An 18487-nucleotide genomic window follows, 5' to 3' on the forward strand; every position below is an offset into this window, starting at 1 on the left:
TAAGCATAGTTCGGTGTAGGTACAGTTTCACTTAAGTCTATTGGATCTCGAGGTTTTTCATGCGAAGAAATTCAGGTTCATAATTGTTATCGCTAGAGATTTTTGAAAATGATTTAGCCAGTTGATCAGCTATTTGTTGAGGTTCATTTACAATTGACCCAGCGACTGGATCTCTTAGAGAGGTAATACAGAATTTATTGTATTTGCCACTTATTCTTTGGATTTAATCCACATAACTTTTTGTGAAGTTTGGCAGGTTAAGGAGTAGACGAATGTTAACCAGGAGGTTTTCTTACTTTATTTTATTTTATTTCGTGCTATTGCTCGGTGTTTTTGAAAATTGATTTTATTTTTAGGCGTAGGATTTCTTTTGTATAGGTAGTAAGCACGGTTTTTATTTTTGCTAGCCTCTTTACAGGAGTCATTCCACCAGGGAACCGTTTTCTTGAAGGGCATAGGAGCTGTTTTTGGGATGCTCTGGTCAGCAGATTTAATTATTACTTCAGTGAAGTCTTGAACAATATCATTGATGTGCTTAGAAGGAAATTTATTTGTTGGAGTTAGATCATTTAAATAGTTATTTACAATCTTTCTAAATGATTGCCAATTTGCCTTATTTAAATTCCATTTACAGTATTGGAGTTTTGATGTGTTGTCTGGAGAACTTTGATCATCATTAATTATGATGGGGAAGTGGTCACTTCCTTGTAGAGTTGAATAAATGGACCAGTTAAATAGTGCAGCTATGTCTGGCGTACATATAGTTAAATCTATGCTACTGTATGTTCCGTGTGCTATATCAAAACGAGTTGGAGCAGTTGAGTTCAATAACACTAGAGTAAATTCATCTAGTATCTTCTCTATTTCTTTCCCCCTTGCATCAGTATTGCGACTACCCCATAAACTGTTGTGGCTATTAAAATCACCCATCAAAATGAAGGGTTTGGGGAGTTGGTGTATTAGGTTTCTTAAATCATCAGCGTGAGATGTACTATTCGTAGGAAAATAAACATTATATACACATATAGCTTGTGGTAGGTATAATAAAACTGCGACTGCTTCTAAATCAGTAGTTAAAGGAACCTCTTGATGGTGTAAATTATTTTTAACATAGGTGGCTACGCCTCCACTTGCATGATTTGGATTAATTCGGTTTTTATAATGTACGTTGAACTGTCTTAAATGGGAAACAAAGTTGTCTCTAAAGTTAGTTTCTTGTAGACAGACAACTGAAGGCTGATGTTTATTTAGTAGAAGTTGTACATACTCTCGCTGTGATCGAAAACTGTTGAGGTTCCATTGAAGTAATGATATAGTCATAAGAATGACAAACAAGTGTAGAGGGAATTTTATCATCATTATGTGAGGGAAGTAGAGTCATCGCTGGAGTAATCTGGAACTAAACTGTTAATTGCTTCACCTCGGTTTTCACTGCTAGCCTTAAGCAGTTTCTTGACTATTCGAGTACTCCTGTTCTTAATGGATTTTTCAGTGTAGTATGGATATAGTTTTTGAAGGGCTTGGGCTAAACCCTCTAGATCTTGGGTGTAATTGGAAGCTATTGCTGCAATGTCATTAACTCCAATACTGTTTTCAAAAAAGGATTGGAGTTGTAAGTAATTGAGGGGAAAGGACTGAGGGTTGGCTTCTAGAACTTGCTTAATTGGCTTAAGCATATCACTAATAGTTGTGCTTTCTTTTTCTGTCTTTGGTTTCTTGTAAGTTTGTTTTGTCTTGTGTTTCCCTGTCTGTTCACTTGTCTTAGGTTCAGTTGTTAGGGGAGGTTCCTTAAAATCAATGTCTTTTCTGCCTGTAGTTTCACTGCCAGATAGTGATATTGGTCTCTTCGATCCAGCAAGATGAACACATGAGTGGTTTTGAGGGCATTCCAAATGAGAGGTTAGAGTCGTTTCGACTGAGGGTAAAGGCCCACAGTTTTGATTTTGAGAACACTGAAGAGATGTAGATGTAGCAGTTGTCTGAACAGTAGTTTGTGAGGGAGTACAGGTAATATTTTCTTGACAGTTTGTTTTAATTTTTTGTGTATCCTCTACTAGTTGGGGAAATTCTGTTAGATTGATCTTGCCACGAGAATGACTGTTTTGATTTAATGAGGAGCCTTCATTTATTATTTCATCATTATCAGAACAGTTTCTAGCTAAGTGCCCCTCAGTTTTACAAAGAAAGCAGGTGGGTGTGTCAGAGGGTAAATAAATCCAGTAATTGGTACCCTCATATTCGATTTGGAGTGAGTCTGGAAGTTTGTTAAAGTCTTCATTTTGAATATAAATCTGTCTCCGAAAACTGAGAATGTGAGAAAATCCAGGGATTTTTAAACCTGCTCTAATAGGTGATATCTTTGACATTGGTTTAATGCCGAGTTTGATAAATTCTTCTTCAATAACAATATTAGGAATCACAGGGCAAACATTGGATAGAATAACTCGTTTGTTTTTAGATAGGAGAGGTCTTATCTCCAAGGAGACATTATTTATGAGAATCTTAGGATGTTTTGAAATTAATTCTTCAACACACTTTTGACTTGCAAGGAAGATACATATTCTTCCATTAGATATTCGTGTGACAAATCGGATGTTACTAGGGCTAGTGAATTTTCCAATTGCTAGTATATAATCTCGGATACTAATACCATCGCAAGATTCAATAACAATAGCTTGATCTTTGGTAGGGTAGGATTGCATTGCTGCAGAGTAACTTAACCTTGGATTGTTAGGAGATTAATTAAGTGTGTTAGGAACAGTAATAGAGGTTGTCATGAGGTTACCTGGTTCACCGGTACGGGTGGGAATTATGCTTTCTTTATTCTGTCGATTCGTGAGGTTACTTGAGACTTGCTGATTTTCATTATTCAGATTCATTGAGTTAGAAAAAACTTGCCGACCTCCATCAACAGGGAATGGAATTTGACTTTCATCTTCTGAGGACAAGTGGGTTTACCCTTCTCTAACTTCGGTAAATGTTGCTGACTACACAAATGGCAATAATCGTGGAATAGGTTTGGTGCTACCAGGATGTTCTAAATCATTTAATAAAATATATTTTAGGTACTCAAAATGAGGAATTCCTTTTTAAAATAGAATCAATAGGAAACATATTAATGTGCATACATTTATTGATTTCACTTTTACAGAGTTTCAAAGATGTATAATTTCGACAAATTTCAAGTGATGATCGATATGAAGTTTCAATTGCCGATTCGACAGTAGATTGGTCTCCCGTGACACCTGGAAACAAACATTTAATTCTTAAAACATAATTATACATGTTATACCAGTCCTTCAACTCACAAAATATTACAGAATTAGCCCACATCATAACAATCGTGAGAAAAAATAAAAATAGAAATAATATTGACAAAGTTTCGAACAATATTTATTTTACAACTCAAAGTGGGTAACAATTTATTAGATTACCTGAATAATTAAAAAAAACTCGCGTCTAAAAATCTAAAAGACCCACATAAAAATTCACCGCATACCTTCTTGTGTTATAGGGAGTAAAAATTAAGCGGGGCAGGGGGTAGTATCGGGGTCATGACGTAAAGTTTTGACGTAAACTACGCACCGTTTGATTGGTATGGAAATATAGTTGACAACGTATTTCTTGATTCTAAACGAATGTACACAGTTACAATATCACACATAGGTCGTAAATCAACTTGCACCACTGAGGAAGTTGTGCTCGGCTGGGGCTCCGTGAAGCTGGGCAGTTTTCTGTAAGTCTTTTGATGCTTGACGTTGGGTTACGAAAGGGACCGGGTTGCGTAAGAAGCGGACGGGCCCTTGATTGAGTTACAGCTCCAGTATCTGCCCGGTGTGTAATTGGAAAAACAGGGAAAACAATTTTCAAGGCTCCTGATGCTGGAATTCGAACCTACAATCTTACTGATACGCAGCCCATACATCGCAGCCAACTTACTCGGTGAAACACAATTTGAATTAGTCCAGTTACTTGGCTGATCGGTCGGTGAACTAGGTCTCCGAGTTCGATTACTGGCCGGGCCTGGGATTTTAACTGCGTTGGTGATTTTAGACTTCTTCGGCTCACTTATTCCATAGCAGTAACAACCAGATTTTTGTTTATTTGAAGTATGCAGAAATATTTAAACTTCTCGTGCGCTGGTATTAATAGGTACCACCACAGCCATTTAAGTGCGGTGAATGTCCTCAAGAAAACGAGATCGTCAAGAGAAAGGAGAATGACTACAAATCTGCAATTCAGTCTATTGAATTTCTGGAATTATTATTCAATGATTCGAAGGAATATTACCTATTAGAAAGAGAGAATGTCCATGTTAATATTTACAGAAACTCAGTTCATTCACTATGAATATTTTGAAGAACTTTCGGCCACAATAATATTTCTAGCGGTTCATTAGCCGATTGTCATTCAATAAAAGTGAAGTAAACTCGTGTACGCGTCCCGATGTGGTGAAGCTCTTCTCGGGCACAACCCCAGTGGAAGTGAGCTGCATGAACAATTTTAACTACAAACCTGCCCTCCAGTCATTTTTTAATTTCTGGCAGTGTCGGGAATCAAACCTGTGTCATCGAGGGTGGCAGCTAATAGCGCTAATCAGAGGCGCAAATTTCATTCAATGAATAGCGTATTTTGTATTTAATTATATTTTTATGTGAATGTAAGTAATTTTCTTTGTCTTTGCTTGATCCTTAACCAGTTTTCTCCTCTCTTCAGAACCTCGTTTACAGTAAAGGCTACCTTTCAAATTTAATTTCCGAATCAAAGGACACATTCAGAGATTTAGTAGCTTATATTGTAATTTTTTGTAATTATGAGTACGGTATATTTAGTTGGAAATGTATCTTCCAGGCACCCAACAGGTATTTTCTACTAGCAAAACGTACCGCCGGTGAAGGGCAAATAATTTGCAGTGCCTCTGACTCAGGTCTGCACCCATCGCCAACGTGTAAGGAGTCATTTTAAAGTCTCGGTTAAAGAAATGAGTTTAGTTTGGTGTGTATTCCTTTTACAATTTGCTTCACATCGCACCGACACAGATAGGTCGTATGGCAAAGATGGTACACGAAGGAAGAAGGCCCATGCTCTTAATTAAGGTACAGCTCCAGCATTTGCCTGGTGTGAAATTGGGAACTCACAAAATACATCTTCAGGGCTGCCGATAGTGGTGTCCGAACCCACTATCTTCCGAATGCAAGCTCACAGCTGCGCGACCCTAACCGCACCGCTAACTCGCCCTGTATGAAATATATCAGCTTAGAACTTTGGCCGGAAAGATTATGTCATTTCAGGTTCAATAGGGCCTATTGTGGGAGAAATCTATATATATAAAATAAGAGTTTTGTCTGTACATTGCTCAGAATTTGAAAATAATGGTATTTCTGTATCGGTCATGTCCATAGTAACAAGAAAATGCACTTTTTACTTTTCCGTAATTTCTGTCTGTCTGTCTGTATGTATGTATGTACACGCATCACGAGAAAACGGTTGAAGAGAATTTAATGAAAATCGGTATGTGAAGTCGGGGGATGAGGCTCTACAATCAAGGCTATAAATCATTTTACTCACGCTGAGTGAAATGGTAGTTTAGGGGAAGGCCTAAAATTGAATTCTCAACTATTTATGTTATTATTGGTCGTATTTTAAAGAAAATGGGTATGCAAAGTTGGGGAATACATTGCTACAATCTAGGCTGCCAATAATTGTATTCACGTTGAGAAAAATGGTAGTTTAGGGGAAGACCTAAAATTTAATTCTCAAATATTGTTGTTATTAGTAGTCCTATCTTGATGAAAATCGGTATGCAAAGTCAGGATATAAGTCGCTATAGTCTAGGCTGTAAATTATTTTATTCACGCTGAGTGAAATGGTAGTTTTGGGGAAGGCCTAAAATGTAATTCTCAAATATTTCTTATTAGAGGTGTAGTCGATGAATGCTACATAACTAAGGTTATATAGTATTAAATTTCCTATTATTCATGTCTCATACATTGTTACCGTACTGGCTATGATCACAAAGATATTCATGAATTTGGATTTTTGTTACTAAGTCCATATCAGCGCCGAGTAACGAGAAAATGGGTAAACAGTATTTAATGAAAATCGGAATGTAAAGTCGGAGAATAAGAAACTACAGTTTACGGTATAAAATATTTTACAAATCACAGAGTCGAAAGAAAACTAAATGTGTAGGCCTGCAATATAGAAAGCTCAAAACATTGGTCAACAATAACATTACATTGACCATTGTTTGTCGTGATGTGCTTTGTGTCTTCTGTTGCCCCTCATCTCCGGTAGATAGGATTACTGCTGCGTACAGAGTATTTTTTATTTGATTTACGTCGCACCGACATAGATAGGTTTTATGGCGACGATGGGATAGGAAAGGGCTAGGAGTGTCTTAGGCCTTAATTAAGGTACAGGCCCAGCATTTGACTGGTATGAATGTGCGAAACCACGGAATACTATCTTCAGTGCTGCCGACAATGGGGTTCGAATCCACTATCTCTCGGATGCAAGCTCACAGATGCGCACCGCTAACCACACGGTCAACACGCCCAGTCGTACAGAGTGTAACAGCCTGCCTGAATATTGATGGGAAGTAGCTAGGGAGTTAGATAACTTTCTTCTTTAGCATGCCATTCACCTGGTTTATAAATTTTCTGATACTACTGGTATTTAACACATTGGATCACCATAGCATTCGGGCTATTCAATCTCTACTCTGAGGCACTGAATGGAATGAACAGTGTGCATATTTAGCGGAATAATGGCAGATGAATGTTCATGGCAATCTGCGGCCTGGTCATCCCAGCTCTGGAACTTTGGACTATTAGATTGGCTCCGCAATCTAACCGCAACACTGTTCGTTAAAAGTGATAAAACGTGCGGCTTTCCATTTGATCGAGTATTTTATACGATAGCATTGCCTTTAATCGCTACATTCATACTTACGTTTTTGTAATGACCCATGTTGATTTCAGTTAGGAAAACCACAAAGTCAGTCTTTCTGAGAATCCCGTAGCGAAGCACGGGTACATCAGCTAGTACCAAATATAATCCTCGTCCTTTGAGATATGTATTGCGGGTAAGTATTTCTCCGACAACATCGTCACATTCCCGTTTTTGTAGGCGAAACGACGATGCGTGCAGGATTGTATTCACTACTGCATATTTCTGTGGTTTTTGGTGGTATGGTGTGTTGTAGAGTATTTTGACAAAGTGAAGTTTAGTCTATTAAATACGCTACCTCTACACCACGGGTCCGGCTTAAGGTGGTGGTCTACATCCTGGTTTGTAGTAACAAACAGCTGAGCGTTTATTTAGGCCTTTGTTGGCGAGACCTAGTGTTTACAGTTCTCTGAGCCTATTGGTATGGACTAGAGTAATTTTGTTACCTTCATTGATCTGTCTCAGTCTTATCATTAGTTTTGAAAATATGAAAGTGACTGAGGTATGAGTGATGCTAGTAATGTCATTCCTTTTGCAGTGAGTCCCTGCTATGAATGGAGTCAAAATGTTGAACATGGGGTTTGTGCATGCATTTCAGTGGGTTTGGAAGTGTGATGTGTGAGCAACTTCTGGTTCATTGTGAGGAAAGCAACGGGAAACTACTTCGCTCCTTATTTCCCTAGTACGCCTTTTCAGTGATGCCTAGGCCATCTATGACAGCTAATGGTGGAGATATTGAGGATCAAACCAGCCTTTGGGCCGAGGACTGAACATACACAAGTGGACTGTTCAAACAGTAAGCCTGCCACAAAGAAAAGGCTATTTCTCGGAGATGGGCGGCCCCGTGGTGAAGGGGTAGCGTGGTTGCCTCTTACCCTGAGGCTCCGGGTTCGATTCCCGGCCAGGTCAAGGACTTTTACCTGGACCTGAGGGCTGGTTCGAGGTCCACTCAGCCTACGTGATTAGAATTGAGGAGCTATCTGACGCGGAGATGGCGGCCCCGGTGTAGAAAGCCAAGAACAACGACCGAGAAGATTCGTCTTGCTGTCCACACGACCCCTCGTAATATGCAGGCCTTCGGGCTGAGCAGCGGTCACTTGGCGGGCCAAGGCCCTCCAAGGGCTGTAGGGCCATGGGGTTTGTTTTTGTTTTTGTTTTTTTCTCAGACATATTTTCTCAAATATACTGATATGATAGTGATTCTGGAAAGTAATCCGGGTCCTTGGCTAAATGGCCACCGTAATGACCTTCGGCTCAGAGGGTCCTGGGTCGACTTCCTGCGGAGTCGAGGATTTTTTTTTCTGGTTAATCTATCTGGCTGATGGACTGACTTTTCGCGTTTGTCTAAATATGCAGCCCTTTGTATACAACAAACAACTCACCAAGATTGTATACATCACAGAAACATGCAACAGTGAAATATGTCTCTCCAATATTATGGTTCGCATCAGGATGGGTATCTGTTTGTAAAACAGGGCTAAGTTCACACCAGGGTGGACGACAGAAGAAAGAAGAAAGAAGGGTGACAATGAAGGGAAATGAGAATCGTAACCGGGGATATGATACCTTGATACACAATGACTTACCTGGATGCAACCATTACTTCGAGAAGCATGATTGTTGTGTTACTGTTTTGGCAGACAGAACATCTCGGTGCATGCTGCTTGCGATTTTCTGCCACTTGCAGGACATGTGCACGTGTTGCAGCCATCGGAATGAGTATACGATTCATATGGTTTACATGAATCAAGGCTTTCGGCATCTGGAATATATATTAAAGAGTCAACATTTAGTAAATGATGGTAGGAATACTAGAAATAACCAAAATACGCAATTTCCAAACAACTTGAATACACTCACGATTTTGTACCATCATTAGTATTATTTTACTCTAGAGCGTATATCCTTATTTTCAAAGGATGGCAGTATATTTCATGTACGTCTACACAAACGTCAAATATTCCTTAATTTATAGGCAGCGACTACGTGGGTTTTCCGGGGCTCAGCCACCCTACGGCAGATTTAGTGATTGGGTTCTTCGGCACCATAATATATTTTCCTGCCAGTAGCATGCACAGTTCAGCACTTCACACTTCTGCGATATCTAACAACCCCTTATGTTTACCCTACTTTCAAAAAAAGAGAAATAATATTCCCAATCAATTACATTCAAAGTACATTATAGCAATAAACCGAACTAAGGATCTAAAGAAATGAATTTCTTATTCAAAACTGTAAATATTTGAAACTTTAGTTATGTAACATTGTATTGAGTAAACAGTTCCAGTTCGTATCGGACCAGATATTTTACTTAAAATCGTCAAGTATCACTGTTTATTATATAGCAGAGTGTAAACTTTGTACTACAGAGGGGCACAGATATGCGAATGATTGTGCTATTTACGAGTTACTCGCAATTTACACATTCGTCATAAACTTGATTTAAACTGAAAATATTAATAGAAACTGAATGGTAGGGAACCGTTGAGACTGCTGCCAGACGGTTGAAGAAAATAAACAATCTGAAGATTTTTCAGATAAATTAAGTACAGGTAAGAGAGAACGAGGTAGGTTATCTGAAGAAAAAGCATTTTAATTGTCGTACCAGTGGCAACGTCATGTGATTGAATTCCTATAGAACTAAATATATTTTAATGTATCTTTTAAAATACCCATACCGTAATTTTAAATATACAGTTGTAATTTACTTTTAGTTATTTATTTCATTAGAGAGGCGCTAACTGGAGCTATAAACCGTGCGTCTATTCCCTAATTCAGTGTTTATATTAAATTATCGTCTCACTTTCATTGTAAAATGTAACAGATGTGTCACCTAAGAGCCATCACGCGACTTTTCTATATTGTTTCGGAATATATTTTCAATTTCCTTTTTGTAATATATAGGTAGAGTCAGTACAAACAAATAACCCAGCAGTATGGAATTTTGCCATTACCCCAAGGCCTCAGCATTCAGAGAGCTGGTCGTATCTGTAACTTCCTGTAATGGTCATAGGAATGCCTTGCAGTTCCCATCTAGGAAATTTATCAGTTAGTCTTTCTCTGAAACTTGCGCGAAGTAGCAGTGAGTATTTCAGGCTCGGCCCAATCATTGACGTACCTAATCTATCCAACAGGCTGATAATTTTATTTTCTGTGGTTTAAGTTTCAAAGATTCTTCTTCCGTATTTAAATCTTCAATTAACAATAATATTAGGGTTTCGTGTGTGAAATGGAGGAAATAGCTGGCATACTGAGAATCATTGTGTTAATTTTTTTTGGAAATTGTGTTAAACGACAGATATATTAAGTATATACTATTAGCCACAAATTTCCATATCATCGTGTGTTTTTAACGCTAAATCAATGTTTTCAGGGTATTGATATTGTGACAATTTTTAAAATTGTAAAATATCTTTTTTGTGAAAGTGAATCGCTACGAAGATGTCGATAATTGTTTTTATATTGGGTCTACCAGACCCATCCCAACCGTTCACGTTACGTTTTCCATCCGACCGCTCTAGTGTTGAAGTGGAATTTTATATGCCCAATTGACACAGCGGACTCATTATTAGTCTGGTGCGATATTTCGTTCAAGGATATTTATTGACGGTGGCAGTACAAGAAGAAGCTGAGTGAGGCTGTTGTATGACAGGAGTGCGGGAGCAGGCAAGTCAGGCGACGTTGACGTTAGTAGGACATGTACCGGTATGGGAAGTGGGACGTAAATCTATTATACCGAATGTGTTTTGGTATTAATTATCTGTTAATTGCTCTTTTGTTTGGGAAACATTCTTGTTTTGCCACTCATTAACTACCATAAATGAGTTGAATTAAAAGTATTCTTCGTTCTCTGACAGAATTTTGTTCATCAATTCTTGTACGATACTGACTATCCTAATGGAATATGGTAGGCATTACTGTGTTGCTGATATGAGAACATAAATATCAAGCCGTTCTGAGCAAACATCATGACTGCTATTACGCACCGAGCTGTATCAATACTGCGGTTACGAAGTTTTCTCACAGCCAATGTTGGATGAAGTCAAAAACAACATAAAACACACTGGATGATCCATACCTTCCCCCTATCCTACCCTTTCACATTTCGGTACTCTTCTTCCCTGCATCGTGTTCGCCTGACATGCTTGATCTCACTGCCCCCGCACAACCGTCATACAGCAGGCTAACTCAGACAAAACTGAAAATACTAACTATTTCTCTTACTGTACTGCCACCGTCAATAAATATACTTGAACGGAATATCGCATTAAAATAGTACGAGATCGCTGTATCGATTGGACATGTAAGATTATACTTTAAACAACATTTCATTTTCACTCAGAACCAAAATGACGTTTTTCGTTGACACCGAATATCACCTGATGTACCTATGGAGCATTATTTGTTTGGGTTTGACTATCTACTCATTTAAAAAACGAAATTAAAAATATCTTCAGAAACACCGGACAACAAAGACCTGACGTCTCATAGGTGACACATTTAATAAATATTCTGTAAAGGATCCTACTTTATCTGCAAAATAATTCTAAAGTATAAACTCATACTCCTCTACGCCATGAAACCCAATCTAACATACAGAGTCAAAATATAAGCAAATATGTTCCACTTACTAACTCTTTTCCTGGACAAAGATACCAACATATTCATTAAAGGAAAATACCACCAACCACAATATTTGAGAATGAGTTAGCTTCATCAATGTCTATTAAAAACACAACAAACACATATTATTTAAGAACTGTAAACTTATTTAACAATACAATATGTTAAAATAGAAGCATTTGACCAACCCATGTTCTATGTTAATTAACGGTTCAATTAATCAGAAGTTATGTGAATTTTGAAGGCAGTGACAGGTACTCGTATTTCTAACATCTACCAAAAGAGTCTAAAAACAATATCAGAGCAACTTTTACGCTTCCATCTTGCGCAGGCCCTGGTCATTTCTCTGCTTCCCTTGCAGAAAGGAATTTCGTAAAAGTGGACATGGATACCAGCAAGAAGCGTGCATGTGGTAATATAATTTCGTGTGGCTATTCCTAGCTGAGTGTAGCCCTCGTAAGGCAGACCCTCCCATGAGGGTGGGCGGCATCTGCCATGTGTAGATAACTGCATGTTATTGCGGTGGAGTATAGTGTTATGTGTGGTGTGTGAGTTGCAGGGAGGTTGGGGACAGCACAAACACGCAGCCCGAGAGCCAATGGAATTAACCAATGAAGGTTAAAATCACCGACTCGGCCGGGATTCGAAGCCGGGACCCTCTGAACCGAAGGCCAGTATGCTGAACATTCAGCCAACGAGTCGGACGTGCATTTGGTATAAACTTACAACACGAGAAAAACAAATTTTGTTAGAGATTACAGATAAGTATAACGCACAAGAACATTTTATTTTAATGGGTAACCACTTTCTCGTAGGAGTGGCTTATTGTTTCAGTATCAAATAAGGCTCTAACTGGGCAGTAGCTACAGTAAAATGATACTATAGTGGACTGAACCAGGTAAGCGAACAGCAACATCCCCGTACCTTAGCATAAGTTAGTTCACTGTCACAGATTGCTTGAGCATTGATACATAATACCACTTTTCTAATTCTATTATATATAGAAGTTCTATCTCAGACAGAAGATTACACTTAAATACACCTACAAGTCATAGCTCATATTATACCTCCAGAATGTGCTTTTACATACCAGTTTCTACAATAGATGTCCATTCAGACGATTAGCCGACATTTGGAACTTAAATGTCAAGCCGTTTAAAAAGTCATGAATGGGTTGTTTAGTTTTGAGTGAAATTGAATAAATATTAGTCCTAACAAGACTTAAATTATCTGTGAAACCTATTAAACAAATATTAAGCAGTTCTGTGTTGGCGGTCATCTTACAGATTGTACAGTAACAATAGTCACTGTATCGGACACTACTAATGGAATAAATTAGACATTATTATGGTGACACATGATGTCAAAAATAATTGTAAACACCTGTTCATTATCTCGTTTGATAGTAAATTAGGTCAAGACACTTAATGTATATTGTAGGCTAGCTGATGACGAAGCCTTGTGATGCGTCACCGAATAGGGACCCATGCATAGATCCTGACCAGCACAGATATTAAAGCATCTCTTGCAAAACATGATGATGGTGATGTTAACGAAGATGATTTTTCTTTAAAGGGACCTAATATCTAGATCATATGCCCTCTTGAGGAAGATGTTCAGTTACGTTTGCAGAGTACGATTACGAGTTATCATATCTGAAGAATCACCTTGTGCTCAGTGGCCTAAAATGGAACATACTCGATACCTCCCGCAGTACGTGTTCAGAAGTTAATCTGTAGAAAGACATAATATCACCTTGTGCTCAGTGATCCGAACTGAAACATTGTCAGTAGATTCTTCAGTATGCTTTCAGAAGTAATTCTGTTGGAAAACACATCAGCTTCTATCTGACAATCTGAACCTCCGTGCTGCAGTAATCCTGTAGTAGGAACATACCACCTTCTGCTTTTTAACCTGAACCAGAGTGTGCTCAGCTGCTGATACCACTTTCTGTCTGATAACCTGAACAAAGATGTGCTGGGTTTCTGCTGAAGTTTACATTCAGGAGATAAACTGTTGAAATAACACTGTATTCTGCTCGTTGAACTGAGCTGCTACTGTAGAACGCTTCTCCTTCACTGGTTCTATTCCCGTCAGGCTGAAAGGACACCTTTCTATAACTTGTTCTCCACTTCACCGGTCTTCAGTGTCAGATGGGTGAACTCCTGCGTATAGCACATACTCCCGTAGAGAATCCATCGCTTCTTATCCTTGAGGTCGATGAGTCTGTGCCTTTCTAAGGCCACGTCCGCTTCCTTCCTAATCCTAGTCATTTCCTATTCAACCATCGCTATGAGATATATCTGTGTCGGTGCGACGTAAACCAATTGTAAAAGAAGAGAACACGGCTATCACCTTAGCATCCTTATTTTCATCACATAAACGGTCTAATCATGCCTCTTCATCACAGGCCAACATTCCGCCGTATAGGGTAGTACTGGGTGAATGACCCAGCGGTAAACCTTGGGTTTTAGGTTCGGAGGAATCTTCTGGTAACCGCATACACCTCTGACCGCATGCCAGCATTAACTCTTTTTAGAGCATCCAATAGCGAGTCAACATCAGCTGTCATGCGAAAACCCAGGTATACATTTCACTGATCTTGACTGGGAACACTAATAGTCTACCCCGTTAACACATAACTTTCAATATTTTCCCTATCACCTTGCAGTGAGGAATTACTCTCTTTGATACCGAACTACAACTTCATCTGCTAAACTTACCAAATAACATATATCCGTTTCCAAGGAAATAAGACAACTTCAGAACATTGGAAGAAACACGACGAAAACCGTACATCTCCACCGACAGCCTAACGTGCATAGAATTTATACTAGGCAATCATAAGCTACATAAATATAATTCATTATTTTATTAGGCGTACAAATCTTGTTCATGTGCAAATCCTGTTTAACGGTATAATTTGAACCGTGTCAGGACAGAAATACCCGTATGGATAGATACTTCCTTCACATTCTAACGCTTGTCTCCTTTGAAACACTTTCCAATAACGACTACTGACATCTGTTTGAATGAACACGAACCTCCAATCTGCGACAGTGTAACAGGTGCTACAGTTCTGTGTTTGAAGGTAGGAAACGTTTGACAAGTCAGCACTCATTTTGACCCCACGTGTCACTGACATTCATTCTGCACAGAAACTTCTGTTTTCACATATGGCCACTGTTCAGCTTTCCTTATATACATCTTGGAGCACAGCTAGTAGCACATTAACTTTTTAATGTGTTGTTAATTAACCACAAAGGTACACAGATGCCATTAGTCGGTGGCAATGATACATGTTTTCAAACGTGTGTACTATACTCACTGTGCTCCTATATATTCGGAATGTATAACTTATGAAACAATCTTCGTACATAATTTTATATTTCAGAAGAACACAAGTCCTATTTTCAAATTCTGGTTTACTGCGCCAGGTACCTTCGCTTCTGTAGTCATTACTTTATATAAGTACAGAAATAATTCAAATCATCACTTAACATCCTGATCAGATACTATCAACCACGCTTTACATCACTCAACCAAATTAATTAACTATTGTCTATATTTGTTTATAATTTTGGACTCCATTCTAAAAACTGAGTTGAATAATCATATTCAGAAGACCAAATCTCAGAGGCAGGAAATATACACTTACCTCGTTTAGTTCTTACGCACATCTTTCTCGTGCACACGTATCCTTTTCCATCTTTTGTACAAGTGCAGGTATTACAATCCACAGTCTTCACTGTGCCGGACTCACAGGGGCCTGGAATCAAATATGAACAATGATTTATTAAGTTATTTCTGATAGTTCGGAAAATAATCAAGGTTATATTAACCTCCCTCTCAACATCGAATGTCACCATCCTAGGAAAGTTCATGAAATACTAGATAAATGTTGGTACATTTTTTAAAGAAAGCAAATTCAGTTGCAAACAATCTTTATTGTACTGTAACTTGTATTTCTTGGATTTCTGCACGAGATACGGCCACACAAATAACAGGGTAGGCTGCATATTCTCCCAGCCTACTGGCAGATCCAAACTTCAGTTTGTAGCGTAATTCAGATACATACAGCTCAGTAAGCTGAGTGGAAGTAGATTTTCAGTTCAAACTCCCCGCCTTTTCGAGAATTTCCCTACTCTATCTGTACATCTGGATGATCTTACCAATATATATTGTATATATACTGTATATTAAATACGTAACATTAAAAAATACCTTATAAAAACCTAAATGTTTGCATCCTAATCAGTCCTCCCAGCACTGACAACACCCAATGATGCTTAACTTAATATCTGGACATCAGAGGTAAAGTGACATTTCACTAACTTTACTGGAGGGCATAAGGAACCAGCTTAAGCCCATATCTTGCTACCTTTAAGGTAGGTTGAATAGACAGTTCTGACCATGGTAAATTATCGTAATAGACAATACGATAAGGAGTACGGCGAACGGCATAAGTTGAACTGTTGTATGATCACTTACATTTTTTTAAATCACTGGGTTCTCCTTGGACAAAGTTTCTTATGGGGATCAACGTATTTACCCCGTTGTTAATATAAGGAGAGATCTTCATTGGGGAAATCATATAAACGGGGTTGTAAATAAAGGGTACAAATCTCTGCACATGGTATGAGGGCATTTAGGGACTGTAGTAAGGATGTAATGATGTAAGGAAGAGGACATATAAGTCACTGTTAAGACCCCGAATACAGTTGTTTCTCTCCCGATATTGAAAGAGCTGCTGTCTAATTCCTTATTTACTCTGACTTCATTAATAAAATCTTGGGAGAGAAATGGGTCTCCGTTGGGAGGGTGCCGTCGGGATTGTGAACAGTCTTGATTGCGGACAGTCGCGATTGCGGACACAAGATATGTTGGGAAGAGTGCCAGCTCGATCCAGGGTTTTCTGCAGACATACCATTAGTAGTCTCGATGTGTCTATTTCCTAAAGATAAGCCTTCCTGAAGTAGAGTATCTATATTTTACATTTATACTAGTGCAAGTGCGGAAAATTTCATTGTTAGCGCTAACCGGGACTGCGTCCACCCTTTTTTAGAGCAACTCGCTTATTTTCGAGGTAGGCCTGTCGTGTAGATTCGCACATGAAGTTAACGGCAGGGGCTCGGAAGACCCATGGACGCCATGAATCAGCACGGTTAACCATACTCGGCCTTTAAAATAATGAACACCTAGTCCCATAATTAGCTGATTTTCTTTTTGCTTTCTCAGAATAAATGTTTGCACTTTTTAAGAAGTTTGTCGGTTTTACTACTAATTATGTACGTATTAATTTAGGCTTATAATTATTTCTCATCTATAAGATTCGTCAGGAAGTCGTAAAATTTAAGAAACGAGATTTCCACTTCCAGAGGTGCACATGGCCCTGAGGTGCACTCAGCCTACACCAAAAATGAGTAATCGGGAGATAGTGGGTTCGAACCTAACTCTCGGCAGTCCTGAAGATGGTTTCCCGTTTTCACACCAGGCAAATGCTGGGGTGTACCTTAATTAAGGCCACAGCCGCTTCCTTCGCATTCCTATCCCATCGTCGCCATAAGACCTATCTGTGTCGGTGCGACGTAAAGCAAATAGCAAATTCCTGGGGGCAAGGACGCCCTGACGTAGAGCTAACCACTCTACCCCATCAAGTGCCGAGGTAACACAATTTTTACTAATTCTAAACTGTCTGTAACTATACCCATGCAATAAGGCACATGGCTTATCTTTCTCCGTCTCAATAAATTACATAATAGCGCAACAATTAACGACCTGAAACACGTGAACGAACTAAAAACTCAACACAGTGGTGGAGCTAACGTTCTGTATAACAACTAGAGCAGAACGAGATTGGTAAGACGGGTGGAAGAGGAATGGAAACCCCTGTCCGCAATCGAGACTGTTAATGAGGTGTCTACAATCGACACTGTCCGCAATCAACACAGCACCGTTGGGAGATCTCTGGCTGAGTTTTAATGAATTTTGCTGCAAACGTGCGTCACCAGAGATCTTTCTCATGCCGACATCGTACGAGCTGGAGCACCCATGGAATTATTTTTACCCTGAAAAATCCGACTACTTCTGCAGCATTTCAACACACGATCTTGGGATCCCGAAGCCGGCACTCTACCATTGATGCACATAATTTTATAAATTTCCAAGTGTTAAAATTATGCGTGATAAACAGTGTGGACAATCCTGTCACACCGGGAGCTACTACCATAGCAACCAGTAACTTGCACGGTAATATTCACGCATTTTAGGACAAAAGGAGCCATAACCACCACTGGAAAATGAAATGGCTTATGGCTCTTAATACCGGTAGTGTCCGAGGACATGTTCGGCTCGCCAGGTGCAGGTATTTTGATTTGAATCCCGTAGGCGACCTGCGTGTCGTGATGAGGTTGAAATGATGATGACCTGCCAGCAGTAGATTGTAGGCTGTCTGTCCCACCCTAACTGGTTAGCATGCTAGACTTTGGTCCAAGGGTTACCGTATTCGATTCCCGGGTGGGTGGGGGGTTTTAACATTCTTTTACTCGGGGGTTGGGTATTTTTGTCGTCCACGGCATTATAATTCATCATAGGTTGGGTCCAGTCCTGAGATATGCGCAGGTCGCCCATACGGTGTCAACTTGAAAGACCTGCAGCAGGCCCCTCCGGAGGCCACACGCTATTACATAATACTTATGTCAGAAAACTGTATAAATTTAAAAGGTGGAAACACATTTAAGGGTAAATTTGTTAGGACGGGCCTTTGTCTTATAGAAAAGAATACATCGGACCGCAGTCTCCCAAGGTATGAGAACCGCTGCTCTAAAATTCATTACTACCGACCGAGTTGGGTACACGGCAGGTGTCGTGAAGCTGTAAGCTTACATTCAGGAGATGGTGGGCTCAATGCCTA

The 18487-nt window shown here is 39.2% G+C and overlaps 1 protein-coding gene across 5 annotated transcripts in view; it reads right to left on the reverse strand.

The window, feature by feature from the left end:
* LOC136864680 (protease inhibitors) overlaps positions 1 to 18487 on the reverse strand; it is a 185330-nt gene that overhangs the window by 52687 nt on the left and 114156 nt on the right. For 2 of the 5 annotated variants that reach the window (XM_068231099.1, XM_068231098.1), the window contains exons 2-4: positions 15233 to 15343; positions 8538 to 8713; positions 3116 to 3245 (exon numbers count right to left, since the gene is read on the reverse strand). The exons of 2 other annotated variants lie outside the window; for them this stretch is intronic. In XM_068231099.1, coding sequence (XP_068087200.1) covers positions 8577 to 8713; positions 15233 to 15343 — 248 coding nt within the window. In that variant the 3' untranslated portion in view covers positions 3116 to 3245; positions 8538 to 8576. Of the gene's footprint in view, positions 1 to 3115; positions 3246 to 8537; positions 8714 to 15232; positions 15344 to 18487 lie in introns of those variants that run through there. One more of the 5 variants, XM_068231094.1, reaches the window with a different exon arrangement.

This window comes from Anabrus simplex, chromosome 1 (genome assembly GCF_040414725.1).
Source record: "Anabrus simplex isolate iqAnaSimp1 chromosome 1, ASM4041472v1, whole genome shotgun sequence".
NCBI classification, from domain to species: domain Eukaryota; kingdom Metazoa; phylum Arthropoda; class Insecta; order Orthoptera; family Tettigoniidae; genus Anabrus; species Anabrus simplex.